The sequence below is a fragment of the Microcebus murinus genome, chromosome 25 (assembly GCF_040939455.1).
Source record: "Microcebus murinus isolate Inina chromosome 25, M.murinus_Inina_mat1.0, whole genome shotgun sequence".
In the NCBI taxonomy this organism is placed as follows: domain Eukaryota; kingdom Metazoa; phylum Chordata; class Mammalia; order Primates; family Cheirogaleidae; genus Microcebus; species Microcebus murinus.
Genome location: NC_134128.1, coordinates 5,171,880 through 5,190,645, shown reverse-complemented (window position 1 = coordinate 5,190,645; position 18,766 = coordinate 5,171,880). Strand labels below are relative to the sequence as shown.

Here is an 18,766-nt window from a genome sequence, read left to right as displayed (position 1 = left end):
CCAAGGGGACCGGAAAGGAGTGTTGTGCCCACCCAGTAGCTCAGAACCATAAAATCGGAGGACTGCAAGAGACCTTAGGAGTCATCTGATGCTTAATTCCCCTGTATGCCTTCATAGCACGCATGCAGAGTAAGGAGATGGGTGAGACTGGCCCACAGCAAGGTCTATATATACATCTATCTACCCCATTGTCAAGAGTTCTTCCTCTGTTTCATAGTCAAAAGTTGTTTTATTTAGGGGAATGACCACATTTTACTATATTCAGATGAATAACATACTTAAGGAATTGTTTATTTTGCTGCTTAAAAGGACACCTCTATGCAAACAGCTGCTTTGTGCATCTCGTTGCAAGCACAATGAGATTTATAGTTTACTCCTGGAAATTGGGCTCTCACCTGACATGCATCAAAGATCAAAACCAAAGAAAGTTAATATACTGAACTCGAGGTAACAATGCCAACTTTCTAAATGCCTCAGGGTAGGAAAAAAAGCTGCTTTTTAAGAAGAATTATAAACATTAAACTGCTGAAGAGACTGACACCTGTCTCTCTCCCATGACAAGCAGAATAAGAACCCTATTATGTAGGTTAGAGAGCTGTGTTTCAGGTGCTGAAAGACAAGGGCATCTGTCTGGCTTTGCGAAGAGAATGCTGTGGGAATGGGTGGGATGTCACATTCCATCCCATAAGCTCTGCTTAGTGTATTTCTCGTCAATATGACCTTCAGATTAATTGAGGCAACAAATCCTTTTAGCTATTGGGCCACGTTACCTGAGTTGATAGAGATTTCCAATTTTAAGGGCCTCCAAAGAGGATGATTATTGAAGTAACATTTGGAAAAAAAAAAAAAAAAATCTAACATGGGGAATTCATGAGGAAGCATTGAACCGCAGCGACAATGGCATGTCCAGCCGCCATCCGAAAGCGTGTTCTGCCATCTGCTGGCCGCATGGAAAACTACAGCCGGCGCGGGGCTGTTTTGTTGCCCTGGGTCAAGGGCGGAGAGGAACCCCCAGTAGCTACACAAACCGGAATTGACACGTCTTCAAATGCAAATGCTGAAAGACCTAAATAAAGAAAACAGCCTATTTAAAGATAAAAGTATAGGAGCAGACTTTCCTCAATTGCATCACAAGGCCACAAAAAGGAATTCTTTATTATGTCTGAATTTTTTCTGTGGTTATCTTTAAAATATGGGATGTGGGCTACATAGCTTAAAATAAATATAGAAATTCTAGGTGAGAGGTCAAAAGACCACCGGGGTTCTGGGGGGTCATGGGGTAAGATGTATAGGAACCTCTCTAAGCCTCAGTTTTCTCATCTGTAAATCCGAAAATTACTGAGCTCTCATCAAGCTCTTGGAGACTGTGTCTCATTGTATTTCTGGGCAAAGACGACAGCAGCACAGGCTGCTGCGGGCTGGGTCGCTAGACGGGCCAGGAGGGGAACTAGGGCAGAAGTTTAAGGTCTCGAGGCCCTTTGATTAGATCGACTTTGAAAACAGCCATGTCGTGGAGGCCGGTGATGCAGCTGAAAGCAAAAGTGCAGGGTGGGGGTGGGGGCCTTGGACAGCTGCCCCCCCCTTCCTGCCCGCTGGGGAGCCGGCAGGTGCTTGCAGCTCTTTTGGTTCCTGTGTCGCCTTCAGCACCGTCAGAAATGTATGCTTAACCTAGCCAGATCAACAGACTCCTCTGAGGAAAAGAGGAAAAGGAAGAGGTAGTCCCCCACACACGATGGCTGTGGTTGGTCATTATTTTTCTATATAATAAAGTTTACTAAAATTATAACGATCCACGAAAATCCACATGACACATATTGCAGAACCTGGGTGTGGCTGCTGGCCCCCCTCACCTGACAGCTGCAAGACTTCCAGGGGGACAGGAAATGTTGTGCTGGTGTTATTTCCCTCCACAATTTCTCTGACATCGGAGCTGGAACACCTGCCGTGCTCAGGGCCGTGTGCTAAGTAGCGAATAAGACAGACAGAGCTTCCAGTCTAATGGAGGACAGAGACTTTCAGAGACAGAAACAAAGTGTAGGAATTATTAAGCGTGATGAGGATTAAGAGGCGTGCAGGGTGTCTCTCTTTCTCCTTCGTGCCTGTCCCTGTCATCGCTGTCTTTGACTGCGAGCTCCCGGAAGGCCTGGGCAACCCTTGTTCAGCACCCAAAGCCACCGCTCAGTGCCACTTGTACCAAGTGCGATAGAAAGAAATGTCCCTTGCCCAGGCTGTGCATCCGGAGGCCACCGGCCCACTCGGGTAGGCGATAGTAGTTAAGGAAGTTATCACTGCCAAACTGAGTCCTTGGGAGCAGAAATGACCCCAGGACTAGATTGTGGAGGTTGCAGAATCGCAAGTCCTGTAGGCATTAATTCTGTGATGTAAGAATCAGACCAGGTAAGCCCCCTTGTCATCTGACAAAGGGAGAAACAGCTCAGATCCCTCCCGGGCCAGAGACACGATAGAGGGGAAGGCTTTCAGAAGTTAACAATGCAGACGTGAAAATTATTATCGATACTAGAATGAAAGTGCTGATGATAAAAGATATGAAAAATTCTTAAGAGTTCCCCTCTTCCCGACCACAAAATCGCAACCAGTAATTTTTGCCATCACCTCAGTAAATCACATATATTTCGTTTTTCCAAAAATTTTTTCTGACAGGTGCTTTGAGCTCCTAATAAATGAAGTGTTTATAAATTGTCTTTGAACCTGCTTCTCTCTAGCACCCCCAAATTCAGAAGGAGTCCCAGTATATCAAGTATCTCTGCTGTGACGACGCAAGAACTCTCAACCAGTGGGTTATGGGAATTCGGATCGCCAAGGTGAGAGCGTGTCCCGATGTCCCCTACCTGGAACGTGCCAGCCTCCTGGCCTGGGTCTGACTTTTGTGCCGCTGTAGCGGCTGACCCACTCTTGGGTATAGCCACAGACATCGTCCTGTCCACCTGCCCAGTGGGGTTTTTCACTAGCAGGAAGTATAGAAACAGGGAGCTCTCCGGTGCCCTGAGAGTTGAGGGTTGACTTCCACATAAGACTTTTCAGATATTTACTCTTGGAGATTATTGCAAGCTTAGCGTGCAGTTAAGAAACACAAGATCTTAGTGGGGAGTGGTGGCGCACACCTATAGTTGGAACTACTTGGGAGGCTGGGGTGGGAGGATCGCTTGAGCCCAGGAGTTTGAGGCTGCAGTGAGCTATGTGGACCCCTTCACTCCATCCTGGAAGACAGAGCAAGACCTTGTCTCGGGGAAAAAAGAGAAAAAAGAAACACAACATGGACTGTACAATAGTTAGGTAAAGACACATGTAATCAGAATTGTGTGGCCAAAGCTCTCTAATGTGTGGGTAAAAGGATTAATGGATTCTGTTCATCTGGAAAATTATTGAACATGGGAAAAAACAATTTGTGGATATTTTTAGTCTAAATATACCAAAGAACCAACTTGGCAGTCTTGGAATATTCTTTTTTCTCAATGTGTATATTGCAGCCAAGTGCAGAATTTGGGATAAATGGATTCCTTTCTCTCTCCTTTGTGCCCCTCTCTAGTATGGGAAGACACTCTATGACAACTACCAGCGGGCCATGGCCAGGGCTGGCCTTGCCTCTCGGTGGATCAGCATGGGGACTGTCAACGCAGTGACACCAGCCCAGCCTTGCACAGGTACCAAGCGGGAGCAATCCCAACACTTACTCAGAGCTCAGTGCTCATGTTCAAAACGCATCCAATACATTCTATAAAAACAGGACATTATAGACACCATTCAGAATGTGTCCCTCTTCTGATGGCCCTAGCCCCCCTACGCACCCCGAATCTGTTTTCTTATAAGTGACCTTTGACAAAGTATTGACCACTTTTTTCAGGATATGCTTGTGGCCAAGGTGCTGACCTCCAATTTAGGGTGACTAGGGAGGTGTTTCTCGTCGGAGCACAAATATTCTACGAGGCTCCGTTAGTCCCCAGAAGCCTTCCTATGCCAAGGGAGAGCTCGCCCCCGGTGTTGTGCCTCAGTGGCATCGTGGCTAGAACCCTGCACCCAGTCTTGGAGGTCACATTGCTCGGGGGGCACAACAGCACCTTGTCTGTGCTTTTAAGAAGGAGAACAGGACACTGAGGGATGCAGCGGGGACTATTTTCTGGTTCTTACAGCGTCCCTGCAAAATCTAGATCCCGATCCCCACTCCACAGCGGGGGGCACTGCAGGTGAGAGGAGCATCTAGTACCTAGATACTTCGTTCTGGGGCAGATACTCAAGCTCAAGTCTCTCTCACTGACAAGGGCTCGGGAAATGTGCCCAGTTTCTTCCTCTGGCTGTTTCCAGAAAGCGGCATATGTCTAATCTCTTCTAAATCCAGCATTCCTGGGAGGACTCACTGAAGGTCATTAAAGGAATTTAATGAAGGTCATTAAATGGTCTTGAACCAGCTCTTTATGCAGCCTCCACCCAGGACATGAAAATGAATTATGATTCAAACCTTACGATTGGGTGCCTACTTTGTAAATTCAGTGGGGAACAGACCCAACATTCCCTTTCGTGTAGACATAGTTTCAAGTCTAGAAAAGAAAACTTCAGAATCGTTTTTAAGTATGATTCGTGTTTTGTTTTGTTTCCTTGACAACCTATTTTTCATGGACATCTCATTTTCTTTAAGACTCTGGATTGATGTTGACAGACAAGGTCTGACCAAGGAAAAACTGAGGTTCTAAGTTCTTTGATTTGGGGGAACTTGAAATCATAAGTGTAGTGCTTTTTTTAAGTTCTTTGAGTCATTCTAGCAAATAATTAAACCTGAAGGGGTCCTGAATTTGAAGAAGGCTGATAAGAAGTGCAGGTAGCCAACTCATAGGGTTGAGCCCCGAAATCTGCGGCGTCTGACACTAACTACAGGTGGTTCATGTCAGCACAGGTTCTTAGGTTCTGTCACTGCTGCAAGCCCTACAGAGAACAGTATGCTGAGATTTTAAAACAAACGTACTGGGAGCCGTCCCTGCTTATTAATGCAATGCTTCAGTGGGCTTCTAAAGGGGAAACAAATCCTCAATTCAAGATTTCTTTTCATTTATGCCGAATCTATTGCCACGGGCACCTGCCGTGTGGGATTTTAAACTCTGAAGAGCTGCATCAGTGACCAGCTTGGAAGGGACTGACGTTTATTCTTCTCAGTTATACACATACATGAACACATACAATGGTTGCATCTTAGTGGTTGAAGAAATGATGCCATCTTTTAAAATCTGGTTCTCAGCCAGGCGCAGTAGCTCACGCCTATAATCTTGGCACTTTGAGAGGCCAAGGTGGGAGGATTGCTTGAGATCAGGAGTTCAGGACCAGTCTGAGCAAGAGCAAAATCCCCGTCTCTACTAAAAACAGAAAAATTAACTAGGCATGGTGCCACACACCTGTAGTCCCAGCTACTCAGGAGGCTGAGGTAGGAGGATTGCTTGAGCCCAGGAGTTTGAGGTTGCTGTGAGCTAGGCTAATGCCATTGCACTCTTGCCCGGGCAACAGAGCAAGACCTCATCTTGAAAAAAAAATTCAATTCTTGCCAAATACTGTTATTGAAGCCTCTCTGTCTCCACCTGAATTCATGTCACAAAACCAGTAGGGCCCTTGGGAAGTGTTTAAGGGAACTTTGTCCGTCCAAGGAGCCCAGGACAAATCAAACCATATGTCCTTCCAACACCCCCGCCCCTCAAAATACAGTTAAAATGAACTTCAAGAATAGTCTTGGGGGAAAAACATTCCCTGGGGTCAGAGGAGTTATTGGCTGATTGCACTTACTTGAACCTCTAGCCGTTTGGGGCACTAGTCGGGGAGCCCCCTTCACCCCTAAGAACTGTTCCCCTGAGTCAGAGCCCAGCAGAGTGGACCTTAGGAACCTCCAGGATGGATCCCAACAAGAACTGAGCTGAGGGGTGCTATGGCGTTCACACTGCATCCCCTCAGGACAAGCTGCAAGGCCATTTGGTAGGGACAGAGGTCCCATCTGCCTGATGGCTTCTGAGCATTAGTCAGCAGCTTTTCTCAGGGGATCTAGAATCCCTCTCTGCCCACCTCCTCCCCACCTTCCTCTTCTCCTGCCTTCCCTTCTCTCCACAGTTGAACTAGAGTCCTGGAGCAATGAGAAGTAGGGAAGGTCGCTGGCTGTCAGGCCACAAACCACATGGGATTAGCGCATTTCTACTAGGATTCCCCAAACTGCAAAGAACACGAGGCAGCGTTGTTCTATTATATATCCAAAGTGTACACCAAGAAGTCATTTATTCTAGACAAATGGCAATTTTTTTTTTCTTTCCTAATAGGGAACAGCCATGGAGGCTTTTCCAGTACTTATAAAATGACTTTAGCAGATAGTTTTAGCCAACACTCTTAAATTTACAAGTGGATACAAGTATCTAAACATACAGAAAAGCCGCACGACTAGTGCAAAGAACTCCCGTGTACCCTTTACACAGATTGCCAATATTGACCATTTTGCCACATCTCTTTTGTCATTTTCTCACTCCACACTGCTTTCTACATGTGTTATCCATGTACATATTTGTTTCTGGACCATTTGGGAGTAGATGGCGTATGTCACTCTCCTTTGTCCCTTAAATCTCCAGTGTGTATTTATTGGAACTACAGTCTATACAGTCTATATTCCAGTTTTGCCAGTTGTCTCGATGTTGCCCTTGAACACAGTGTATTCTTCCTGGCACGGCTTCAGCCCAAGATCCTGTGTCGCATTTAGTCCTCGTGCTTCTGTAGTCTGCTCTCATCTAGAACCGTGCCTTAGCCTTTGTCTATCAAGACATTCTCCTTTTGTTACGAATAAGGGCCATTTATAGAATGTCCCTCAATTTGGATTCATCTGTTATTTCCTCCTAATTCTTCAGGTTTTGCACCTCGGGCAGACGTGAGTGCTGCTGTGACCTTATCAGGGTCTCGCAGTGGAAGAAACACTGTGTCTGTCTGCCCTTGTGGAAACACGAAGGATCTCTTGCACTTTGACCACTCTAGAAGTTGTCCAACTTCTCTCCTGTGTAGCTTTTTCACTTTGTGCTTAATCACTATTAAGTACTTGGAGATGGTGAAACTATCCTATTCCTTGTCAAACTTTCCCTCTTCTTTCAAATCTCCTGAAGTCTTTCTCTGAGTTGAGTTGTGATGGAGATCAATGGGTCTTTCAAATTATTGGGAAACTATTTGAAGAACTAAACAGTTCGTAAATATTTGACAGACTAGCTGGTACTGAACATGGCCAAAGCCATCTCTGCATCCACAGGGCTCGGGGCGGAAGACCTCTTGGGCTGGGCTTGGTGGCAGTTCAGTCACAGGAGAAATGGCCCCTGTGAAGAGGTGTGAAGAGGTGACTGTCCTCTCTGGGACACTCCTCTAAGGAGCCAGAGACATCAACGTACTGCATCTGCTTACTCATTCTCTCAAAACTGTAAACCCTCCAACAATCACACTTTTGTAGCAAAAGGACAAATCAAAAAGGCAGGAAAATAAAATAAGTTCATATCAGAATTCAGCGGGGGGAAAGAACACAGCTAATTCCAGGGTATATTGGGTTTGTGTGAATTTCTCCTAACTCTGTTGTCTCTGTGTCCAAAGTACTTTTAGTTGAGGATAATGTTCAAAAGTTGTTCCTGTACTCAGCATGGTATGAAACTTGAGCAATACGTTTCAGGTAAATCAACAACAGGAATTTAAAAAAAGAAAAAAAGGTTTTCAGGCTTATTCTCCAATTACCAAAAAGTTTTTAAAAGCGGAACATTCTGTTCTCTCTCAGGTCCCAGCTAATCCAGATCTTCCTCTGGAGGCTTTATTGAATACAGTAGTCGCTTTCCGGAGTCTTTTGCCGAATCTCATATAAAGTTTGGCCATAGCACCTCAGATTTTTCATCAGCCCCCGTGTACCGTACCATGCCCGTGAATCCCTTTCTTTTGCTAGAGGCAGAAACCCCTTTGTATTTGCAGATTCGTTTTCAAGAATGCTGAAAATGATTTTCTTGCTCTTTTCTCTCTTTCTCCCTCTCAGGACTTAAAACGGGCGCGTCCCAGCCCAACGGGCAGGTTCCGCAGGCCGCCCCTGCTGCCAGCGCCGCTGCTGCCCTGGGAGACGCGCAGAGACCGGCGGCCCAGGTAAGGCGGCACAGCCGCTGACGTGACATGCCCTCTGTCCCCTGCAAACCCGGGCTCTGAACCCGGAGCTTCGTTCCAACAACTGCTCTTTGAAAGAAAGAAAATACGGTTCCAGCAATGAGAAATCACTATAATTTCATGTAGGAAATTGTTTTGTGTTTTTTATCTTAAAGTTACATACACTAGAATCAAAAGTTATCAAGGTTGCATTCGTTATATAAAAAAAAGAGAAAGTTAAATCCAATTCTTATCACACTGCTTAGGGAAAATGTAAGAATTTCTTTTAAATGCTGGCGGTATTTAGCTGCTTTTACTTTCACGAGAGTGATTTTCTTGGATTAGTCAAGTGATGTCAGCACCCTCCAAAAGTGGCACACCTGAGTTTTATGCGGGGGGGGGGGGGGGGGGCCGTTCTCTCTCTCTGTCTCTCTCTGTCTCTCTGTCTCTCTCTCTCTCTCTCTCCGAATATATCAGGGCAGCCAGTTAGCTGAAAGTGCTAACTGGGTCCCCAAAGCAGATTAGCAGACTGCTAAAAGGGCCACACTCTAAACCGTGCATCTTGGGTGTCCCCATTGCACGGTCCCCATGACTGGGACGGGGCACGGAGGGGCGGGGCGGGGCGACCGCGTGTGGGAGGCGACGCCACGAGCAGTGACCGCCTTGTCGCCCCGCTGCAGGAGAGGCGGCCGGCCCCGGGCAGCCTCCGCGAGCCCGGCGCGCCCCGGGCCCACCCGCTCCCCAAGGCCAGCCTGGCCCCGGCCCCGCCCGCGCGGCGGTCCTCGGACACCGGCTGCAGCCCGGTCCCGCCCCGCCAGCCCCGGGGCGCGGGCGGCGGCGACTTCCCCGCCCCGCCCGACGACTTCCTGCCGCCGCCGCCGCCGCCGCCGCCGCCGCCCCCGGAGCCGGCCGACTCGCCCCCCGACTTCGTGCCGCCGCCGCCGCCCGCGCTCGCGGGGGACCCGGGCTCCGCGCTGCCGCCGCCGCCGCCGCCGCCGCCCGCGCTCCGGCCCGAGCCCGCGGGGCCGCCCCCCGCGGCCGCCAGGAGGCCGCCCGTGCCCCCCAAGAGGCTCGACGGCCCGGGACTCCCCGCCGCGGGAGGAAGCGGGGAGCAGGACTTCATGTCAGACCTCATGAAAGCCCTGCAGAAGAAGAGGGGCAACGTGTCCTAGGGACATCCAGCGACGTCCGTGTGGCGTAGGGACAGGCCTCTCTCCCCTCAGGGCATGTCATGCTGCCTTACTGCCGTGACATCTTTCCTGTTCATTCTAGATCGAGGCTGGAAGTTTTCAGACTAGAAATAATGTCACACTGTTCACTGTTGTGCTCAGGTGTAACACATGCATGACCATTCACCTAACACAGAATTTAGGCTATCTGCCTAAATGTACATATCTGTCCTATATAGTCCCCTCCAAGTTAACTAAAATGATGGTTTAGGTTCATTTATTTTATTATGTTCAGAAGCATCAAATTAATAAAAAAAATCTTTCCTGAAGCCGGTATTTCTAGAAATGTCATTGCCTAAATAGAGTGCGACATCAACCCACTTTAAGAAGATTTTGAGGAATTTTACAGTTAAATAAGACAAGAAAACAAAAAGCCATGAAAATAAAACTAAGAAAATCTAAAAGGCCTATCCAAAGCCAATTAGAAGGAGAAGTGATGCAAGTGACAAGAACCTAGGATAAATTGGGCATTACATTTGTCTCTGAGTGAAAACATTACAGGTTGAAGAATTTACATGATTGCCTTTTCCTGTCCCTCCATTTTAATTTATGGAATATTTATAGCCTTGTAATATTAGAGAATCCAAAAACTATCTAAATAACTATTTTTTGAAATTGCTATATTATTCAACCATTTAAAAAGCAAAAATAAAACTGCACGTGTGCAGGATCGCAATCAGTCTGTCTTGAAGAAACTAAATATACTCTGCCTGTCATGTTTTCCTTTCTTTTTTTTTTATTTTGTTTTCTTTTTGTAAATCCAAATCTGTTCTAATGTTTTCCTTTCTTTCTCTTTTAATTTTCTGAAAATTTTGAAGGTCACAGAAACAGAGATGGAAAATATGTCTAAGATCAACAAGACTTAAGAAGGCATAGAATTTTGAAAACTATTTTTAAAAGGTCAAGAACATTAGAAAGTTGTGTTTCTCTAATATTCTCATTATCTTCTCAAGCCTGACAGTCTCTTCATGTAAATGCACTTTCAGCTGTTATTATTTGCATTATTTCTATAATGTCGATTGAAAGGAAGCATTTCAAAATGCAGAAAGAAATAAAAGAATCCCAGAATAGAAATCACTTAGCTATGTGTGAGCACCAATTCCCAACTGCCTGTTCAGAAATAAAACATTTTTTAAAAAATCACCAGTTAATTAGCTTATCATGCTACGTAAACTAAATCAAATAGAAACTCAATCAAAAGGCACTTTGTTAGAAAAAAACTTCTAAATTTAATCTTCAGTGGTATGAGGTTATTAATGGAAGCCTGATAAAATGACAATTGAATGATAATTATCACTAAAAACGGAGGGATTCAATTCAGCTGCCTGAAATTTCTGGGGAAGTTGCATCATACAAATGTAAACCATTATTATCTATTCCACTGTTGGCAGAGGAAGGGCTGTGCCCATTAGACATTAGCCAAATGTGGTGTTCTGGTTTCTACCAATAGCTCATGCATCATGATTTTACTTTTCAGAAATCAATTACATATTTATCCCATTAATCTCTTCACAACCTGAGACCCAGACAATACTAGGCATTATGGGGCCCATTTTATAGCTGATTAACCAGCCAACTCTTGCACAGTTAAAAAAAGGTAAACTAAGATTACAGACCAGCTGTCCCCCCTCCAGCCCACCACAATGCCTCCCCAGAGCCTGTTTAGCAACAGGGAACAAAGCTTATAATTGGTGCCTCCCTGCAAGTCACAGTCTTGACGAAAGGCACCTTTGTTCTCAGAACACCAACTCAAGGAAACTTTGACCCAAGAGCAAGCAGAAAGTTCTTTGCCAGAAAAGATCATCTTTGTGCCTAGGTTTGCAAAAGTTACCTGTGGCTAGGAGAGAACGATTTGTCTTCACTTTTCCCCTTCCATCTCCTTGGTCCTAATCCAAGTAGGTACATTTAAGCCAGGAGATTTTGTGAGGGTTTAGGGAAGCCCCTGAAACACCTCTCTGCCCGCAAGAGTTTAGTACAGGAGTAAAATAATTTTACATACACCTGCTTAATCCTGACACCTGAGCTTCACAACCAGCTCAACTCAGACCAGGAAAAAAGAACGTATACTTAAAACCCCAGTGGCTTGCCTTGGGAACCAAGGAGTGATGAGGAAGCCAGGGAGAGCCACCAGCCTTTCCATTTTGAGTTGCTAGTTTGTCTTAAGGCCCTGTAGTATCATGGGTCTGTGTGTGTTTTAAGTCATTGGAGATACATACAGAAATACTTATAGAGGAAATGAAACAATGTCTGAATTTTCCTAAAAATAATTGGGGATATGCAAATTATACCTCAACTGAAACAACAACTAGGAATATGAGGGAAGTGTGTAGAGGTATAGATGAAGCAAGACTGGCCATGTATTGATAATTAATAAGCCCATTAAATAATAAATTGGATTCATTAAATTACCAAAATTTTCCCTACTTCAGTAAGTTTAAAAATTCATAATAGAAAAAGAAACCCTCTTGGCATACAATAAAACTAAATACTTACTGATGTATCCCCAAGTGCTGAGTACATAGTAAATGCTAGATATTTACAAGTCTATTTTGATTACAACTGTCGTAAGATTTCTTAGTCATTGAGAAAAACTCATGTGATTTATCAAAAACACTTTATTATTTCATTAAAGTTATTGAATAGAACAAAAATCAAAAATGATCACAAAGATATTTCGAAGAGTAAGTTCCAGTTTATTTGGCTAAAAGTATTTATACAATCATTATTATCAAATGTAAGATTGTCATCAAAATGTGGATGATCATTCTATGATGAGTTCAATGGTAGAAGTATTCCTTAATTTATTTTTCCCAAATTAAGATGAGCAACTAACTCTGAGATCTTTAGCCCAAGAAGGAGTAGGTGAAGCGTAGCCTGCTTTCTCGGCTGCAGAATGCTTCTGGAAAGGATGCCGAAGAACTTGCTGTAGAAGACGGACCTAGTAAACAATTTAAATAGGTAAATTTAGGTTTTCTTACTTAGCCTTCATTAATTTTTTTGTTTTTGTTTTTGAGACAGAGTCTCACTCTGTCCCCCTGGGTAGAGTGCAGTGGTGTCATCATAGCTCACTGCAATCTCAAACTCTTGGGCTCCAGAGATCCTCCTGCCTTAGCTACTGGAGTAGCTGTGACTATAGGTGCGCACCACAATGCCCAGCTAATTATCTATTTTTAATAGAGATGGGGTCTCACTCTTGCTCAGGCTGGTCTCCAATTCCTAACCTTTAGCTCCCAGACTGCTAGGATTATAGGTGTGAGCCACTGTGCCCAGCCAAATTTTTAAATTTGTACAAAGGCAAGGTAAATTTTAAGTTTGTTTGAAAATGTTTCTATATTTTGTCTTATTAAAACCTTGACTATAGTTGGTACTTAGATTTCTGTTATTTTGCAGAAAGTTCCTTAAGTACTACTTTTATATTAAACTAAGAGTTAGTGGCCAGGTGCGGTGGCTCACGCCTGTAATCCTAGCACTCTGGGAGGCCAAGGCGGGAGGATTGCTCGAGGTCTGGAGTTCAAAACCAGCCTGAGCAAGAGCGAGACCCTGTCTCTACTGTAAATAGAAAGAAATTAATTGGCCAAGTAATACATATAGAAAAAATTAGCCGGGCATGGTGGCGCATGCGTGTAGTCCCAGCTACTTGGGAGGCTAAGGCAGCAGGATCGCTTGAGCCCAGGAGTTTGAGGTTGCTGTGAGCTAGGTTGCTGACGCCACGGCAACTCACTCGAGCCTGAGCAACAAAGTGAGACTCTGTCTCAAAAAAAAAAATAAATAAAAGAGTATATACAAGCCGGGCGCGGTGGCTCACGCCTGTAATCCTAGCACTCTGGGAGGCTGAGGCGGGCGGATTGCTCGAGGTCAGGAGTTCGAAACCAGCCTGAGCAAGAGCGAGACCCCGTCTCTACTATAAATAGAAAGAAATTAATTGGCCAACTAATATATATATAAAATTAGCCGGGCATGGTGGCGCATGCCTGTAGTCCCAGCTACTTGGGAGGCTGAGGCAGCAGGATTGCTTGAGCCAGCAGTTTGAGGTTGCTGTGAGCTAGGCTGACGCCATGGCACTCACTCTAGCCTGGGCAACAAGCGAGACTCTGTCTCAAAAAAAAAAAAAAAAAAAAAAGAGTATATACAGTGTCATGAAGACTACAAATATATCCTAGTAATTTTAAGGTTTTCATAGCATTAAAAGAATAATTTTCTAAAATATTTATAAAATTGAAGGATGTTAATGACTTATAATCTTTCCAAATCAAGGGCATGAATTCTAGCTCATGCTGCTTCCTCATTTGGAATTTTGCCCTATGGGTAATAAACTGAGGCACCAAAGAACACACCTCTTTCAAGAATAAATTTAAAACCAAAATATATATTTTTGGTGGTTTTGTTATTGCTTCGGGTATTATGAAGGAAATGCCTAGTTCTGATAGAAAAAGATAGATGATTACCTATACTAAGTAAAGCCAAGAGATCAAAAAGAGTACTTTATCACTAATATCTTAACTATAAAGATTGCTTCATTATAAATATAGTGCTCTTAAAGCCCATCTTGGAACTTCTCCTGGCTACTTTCTATACATATCCTTTTATTGAAGTTAGTTGTGTACCCATCAATCTCACCTGCCAGTTTAAGAGCTGCTTAAACGGGTTTTTACAATTCTCCACAGCACCTTGCGTTGAATGGATTCTCAAGAAATGTTTGATGAATGAAGGGAAACACCAATTGTATGTGTAAAGAAATGCAAAGCTTAAGGTTTGACAAAATCTTTTTCCTCTCCCATGTGAGAATCTGACCTTTAGTTAACTTGCTGGGCCTGCTCCCTGGTAGCCTGATAAAGGGGTAGGGCCCCTGTATCGCGTTGCCCGTGAGAGACAAACAGCTTCTGGACTGGGAGGACCGTCAAGACCTGATAGGATGCTCTAGGCTTTCCTAAGAGTGGTGAGTCTTGGCAGAAGGCATGTCTCTTTTGAGGATGCTGAAAATTATGCCTATGGAGTTGGTATGAGACTCTGGCCTCTGAGGAGCAGGAAGCTTCTAAGCCAGGGCTGCCCCTGCAGCTTCCCAGCGTGGCTGTCACATCCTTGTGGCTGTCACATCCTTGTGGCTGTCACATCCTTGTGCCTGGGCCGTGCGCCTGCGCCTTCCCGCTGGCGTGGCTGCTGCAAGAACTCCGCCCACGAGGAGCCTGGGGTTGCCCTGTTGGTAAGTACGTGCCAGTCCTGCATGTCTCTCGGCTGCGTGGGGCCAAGTGCGTGTCTGTGACAGCCATGTGAATCTGAATGTTTACGTGAACCCAAGAAAACACTTCCCACCCTGCCCAGTGTGCACTGCATCATTACTCAAATATAATTGTAAGGATAGGAGGAACAAAAGATAGGGAAGGAAAGAGAAACAGGCCAATGAAACAACTTATTAAATACTGTTTAGTTCCCCCAGCTTAGACAAATTTATCTAATTATAAATGCTGAGTTACCTCCCTTCCTTTTTTTCTCCTTTAATACCATAAAAAGATTATTTTTTTAAATATTTTATTTTCTGAAATGAAAACCTAGAATTGTCAGGCTAATTAAACTGCTGAAATAAAATGTTAATGCAAGTTGCAATTAGAAACAGCAAAAAGTTTCTGTCTCGTGCCAACTCTGATCGGTGGGCAGTGACCACCTGGCACGCTGTGATGACAAAGATCCTGAGGCTGACTGGATTTACAGAGAAAGAGGACCACGTCACCGATAATGCCTGCTCCCGGCACAGGACGGGAGAGTGTCAGCATGATAGCCAGGGCCACAATACATGAGGTGACACATTTTTAAACAATTTAATTATGAAATATTTGAGGCAGAGAAGGTATATGCAGAATAATATAACAAACACCTGTGTATCCTCCATTCAACTTCAGAAATAAAATACTTCCAATATGGTGGATGCCATATTGCATGATATTGACAGGATTTTGCATGTTTTTAAACTATTAATAGTTTATAGTTATTAAAATATATTTAAGTGGTAACATACTGTATGAATTCCTTTGCCACCTGCTTGTTTTGCTTAACATTATATGTGAGATTCATCCATGCTTCTGCATGTAGCTCTAGTTTATTCATCTTCATTGCTGTCAAGATTAATTTAAAGTGGGGCCAGGTAGTGCCATAGATACCTGGTAGAAACAAACCCTAATTCCATCTGGAGAGATACACCTTCATATCAGGTTTCGCTGGATTTTAAAGATTAATATCCAAAATTTCACTCCACAAATAATAAACAACAGAATCAGACTCCTAGAAGTTCAAATAATGTATATGAGTGCATCATAAAATGAATATTTAAAAATTTAAATAAGTGAAAGAATAAATGGAAAATATGATAAAATAATTTGGCTAATAAACAAAAAGGGAGACCAAGTAGGGAGAAATCTGTGAAGCTGGTGTTGGCAATGATACAGTTTAGCACATCTTCAAAGAAAATAAGTGTGATTAAAATATGATCGATTTTAAATTAATAAAAATAAACTCAGAAAAGTCAGCCACCTACCTCTGAGAAATCATTTTTTTCTGCCTTCTGCACTGCAGATTCTGCCATCCAGTTCTTCAGCACATACCTTGGGTTAACAGCTTAAACAAGGGGGAAAAGCACATCTTGAAACAATAAATCACAATAAATTCAACAATAAATAAATTACAAAAAACAACAATAAATTAAGTCGCCACAGACATACGAAGTCACCACTGAATCTGATAACCTTTAAGAACTTTGCCAGAAGGCTCAAAAGAGAATACATTATCAGTATCAATTTTAATTATTTATAAACGATGTACAGTGTTTATTATCTTATGGTACAGAAAAAACTGTTTTTGAGCATTATGATCAATATTATATTTTGTTTTTCTTTTCAGTATTTCATTAGTAATTTGGTTTTTCACCATTTCCAGTTCACTAGGCCTAGAGAAGTCAATGCATCTTGATTAGGCCCTCTTGCCTAAGCAAAAAGGAAAACAGTTGCTTTTATTATAACATCTTCAAGCACAGAAATAAGGTCTGACTCAGTAGGACTGCTTAATGCTGATGTTACCCAGGGGCAAAGAGGAAAGGTCATATGTATGCAAACCCTTTATAAATTTGTACTATTGACAGTAACCATGCATTTTTTCATATTAAAAAGTCTTATAACAATGGCACATAGAAAAATTCCAGGAACTATATCTTAACTTGATATAAATGCTCAATGTTTATTATTTTTAGACTTCTAAACTCTAAGATCATAAACAACCCATGGGCATTGGTCATTTCTCTTTCATGCTACACAGTGCTCAGCCCAGGATCATATTAAAACTATGTTTAATAAATGCTTTTCATTACCATGGGGTATAAGGGGCTAGCAATTAAATCCATGCTCAACCCTAAACAGATCACTCATTTCGTTGTAAGAAGTAAACCTGCTTTTATCTCTACAGTAATGTCCTGAGTTGAAGAAGCAATCGCATTCCCTAACCTAACACAGAGTGTTAGCACCATCCTTACTTCACGCATGTGAATCAGCCACCCGATGACATGCACTAGCTCTCTATACAAGTGAAGGCTGGAGCACTTGGGTCCTTCTGTCTTAACTTCCTTGATCTTGCTAGAACCCGCACTGCAAAGAAACCTTCCAGTTTTTTCTCCTCCAAGGCAAATATGAAGTCACATGGTAAAGTGAAAATGAATACATAAAAGTGATTCACTTTTCTAGCTATCATTTATTGGATGTGTATTATGGCCCAGGCATTATAACAAGATACTTCATACACGTTATTTCTAATCGTTACAACATCCCTGCAAAATATTCCCCATTTGTCACAGCTAAGGACCTTGAACCTTGGAGAGATAAGTATCTTTCAGATCATATAGCCAAAAAGTAGCAGAGACAGGACTCATCTGCCAGATTCTAAAACCCATATTCTTTCTACCACATCCCAAACCACCTTCCTTGTCTCTCCACCATCTTTTAAGACAATATTATTTTAACACTAGTATGTAAACTTACTGAAAGCAAAACTATCAAATATCATATTTTATTTTAAGTCACCTGCTGAAGTTAAAGAAGCCCATACATGACACTTCAACTCAACTTACAGTCACCTAGAATTATTCTAGTTAAAAACAAAATAAAACAAAAAAACTCAGTCCCCTTAAGTCATTGCTTTTATGTGATAATCTTTAACATAGAGAAAATCAAAAGGATTACTTACTTGTCATTCTTTTTCTTCTTTCAGAATCTGAGTCATTCATGTTACTAAAAAATGAATAAAACAAAGAACAAAATTAACCACTATCTCCCCAAACTATATCTTTGGTTCAAATAGGAGGGAATTATTTCATAAGACAAATAATGAGAAAAAAATTCCAAAATCACACTGAATCAGTGTTTGAAGATAGAAAATACTGAGTTTGATTAAACAATGTATTAATATAAAAAACTACCTTGTTTAGTTTTTTTAGGCAGTAACAAACCTTCTCTTATTTTAATCAATTAAAAGATCTTTTTGTCTGAAAAGAAATCTAAACTTAAACATAGTTTTCTGAAAATAATTTAACTTTGTCTTGTTTACTCAAGGTCCCCTTTATAAATAGTCTCCAGCAGCCATTAAACTGTGCATCCTGTGGTTTTCCTACCTCTTCCTTCTCCCTTCAGTTGCACTGACAACTTACATTGTCTTTAAATAAAAAAAAAAATAATAATAAAAAAAACAAGATAGGGTCTCTCTCTATCACCCAGGCTGGAATGCACAGATCACTGCAGCCTCCAACTCCTGGACTCAAGTGATCCTCCCACCTCAGCCTCCCAAGTAGCTGGGGCAACAAACTTGGCAACTTTCAACTTCATTTCTCTTTCATATTAGTTGCTTTTAATTCACAGTGGAGTTATAAGACAACATGACTTCATACAATTGCATAAGATGTGACAATAGACACTGTTGGGAAGCCTAAGGTGCTCCCCTCCAGAGTGTCAGGGCTTTGGGCTCTAGAAACCGCCAAGCTGTGTTATCAGAGTTGAGGTGAACAGATGAGGGCCCTCTGCATGGGGAGGTGTTACTGTAGACATCTCAGCCACAGCAGAGTGCCCAGCAGTGAAAAGGAAATGCTACACAGTGGAAAGGAGGAGAGGAACCTGATAGGTGGACAATGATAAAATAATACATCACGTGCTTTTTTGGGAGGTGAGTAGATGACTTTACCTCTTCAGTCTCAAAAGGTACTGGGACACCCAGGCAGGAAAGAGTTTGTGCTCTGAAACTGTCTTCAGTGCCCAGAATTGCTAAATGAAAATACAGTAACATATTGCTTATTATGTTAATATTTGTTATTTATTTTAACTTCATGTTCCTTTAAATTATTTATGTTCTTTAATAGTAACTTCTCTAGATTTTTATAAAGAATG

At 42.8% G+C, this 18,766-nt stretch overlaps 2 protein-coding genes across 7 annotated transcripts in view; one reads left to right on the top strand and one right to left on the bottom strand.

Moving 5' to 3' along the window:
* Window positions 1–18,766, top strand: part of PDSS1 (decaprenyl diphosphate synthase subunit 1) — a 165,300-nt gene that overhangs the window by 81,455 nt on the left and 65,079 nt on the right. For both annotated transcript variants that reach the window (XR_012914873.1, XM_012777306.3), the window contains exons 11-13: window positions 2,724–2,822; window positions 3,548–3,662; window positions 8,027–8,130. Coding sequence is in view for 1 of the 2 variants with exons in the window: in XM_012777306.3 (XP_012632760.1) it covers window positions 2,724–2,822; window positions 3,548–3,662; window positions 8,027–8,130 (318 nt within the window). In the remaining variant the exon portion in view is untranslated. The remainder of the gene's footprint in view (window positions 1–2,723; window positions 2,823–3,547; window positions 3,663–8,026; window positions 8,131–18,766) is intronic.
* The window catches only part of LOC105878114 (protein nucleotidyltransferase YdiU-like), a 168,301-nt gene continuing 161,488 nt past the window's right edge, over window positions 11,954–18,766 (bottom strand). For all 5 annotated transcript variants that reach the window (XM_075997502.1, XM_075997501.1, XM_075997503.1 and 2 more), the window contains 4 exons: window positions 18,564–18,643; window positions 17,577–17,620; window positions 15,883–15,962; window positions 11,954–12,294 (listed from right to left, as the gene is read on the bottom strand). In XM_075997502.1, coding sequence (XP_075853617.1) covers window positions 12,172–12,294; window positions 15,883–15,962; window positions 17,577–17,620; window positions 18,564–18,643 — 327 coding nt within the window. In that variant the 3' untranslated portion in view covers window positions 11,954–12,171. The remainder of the gene's footprint in view (window positions 12,295–15,882; window positions 15,963–17,576; window positions 17,621–18,563; window positions 18,644–18,766) is intronic.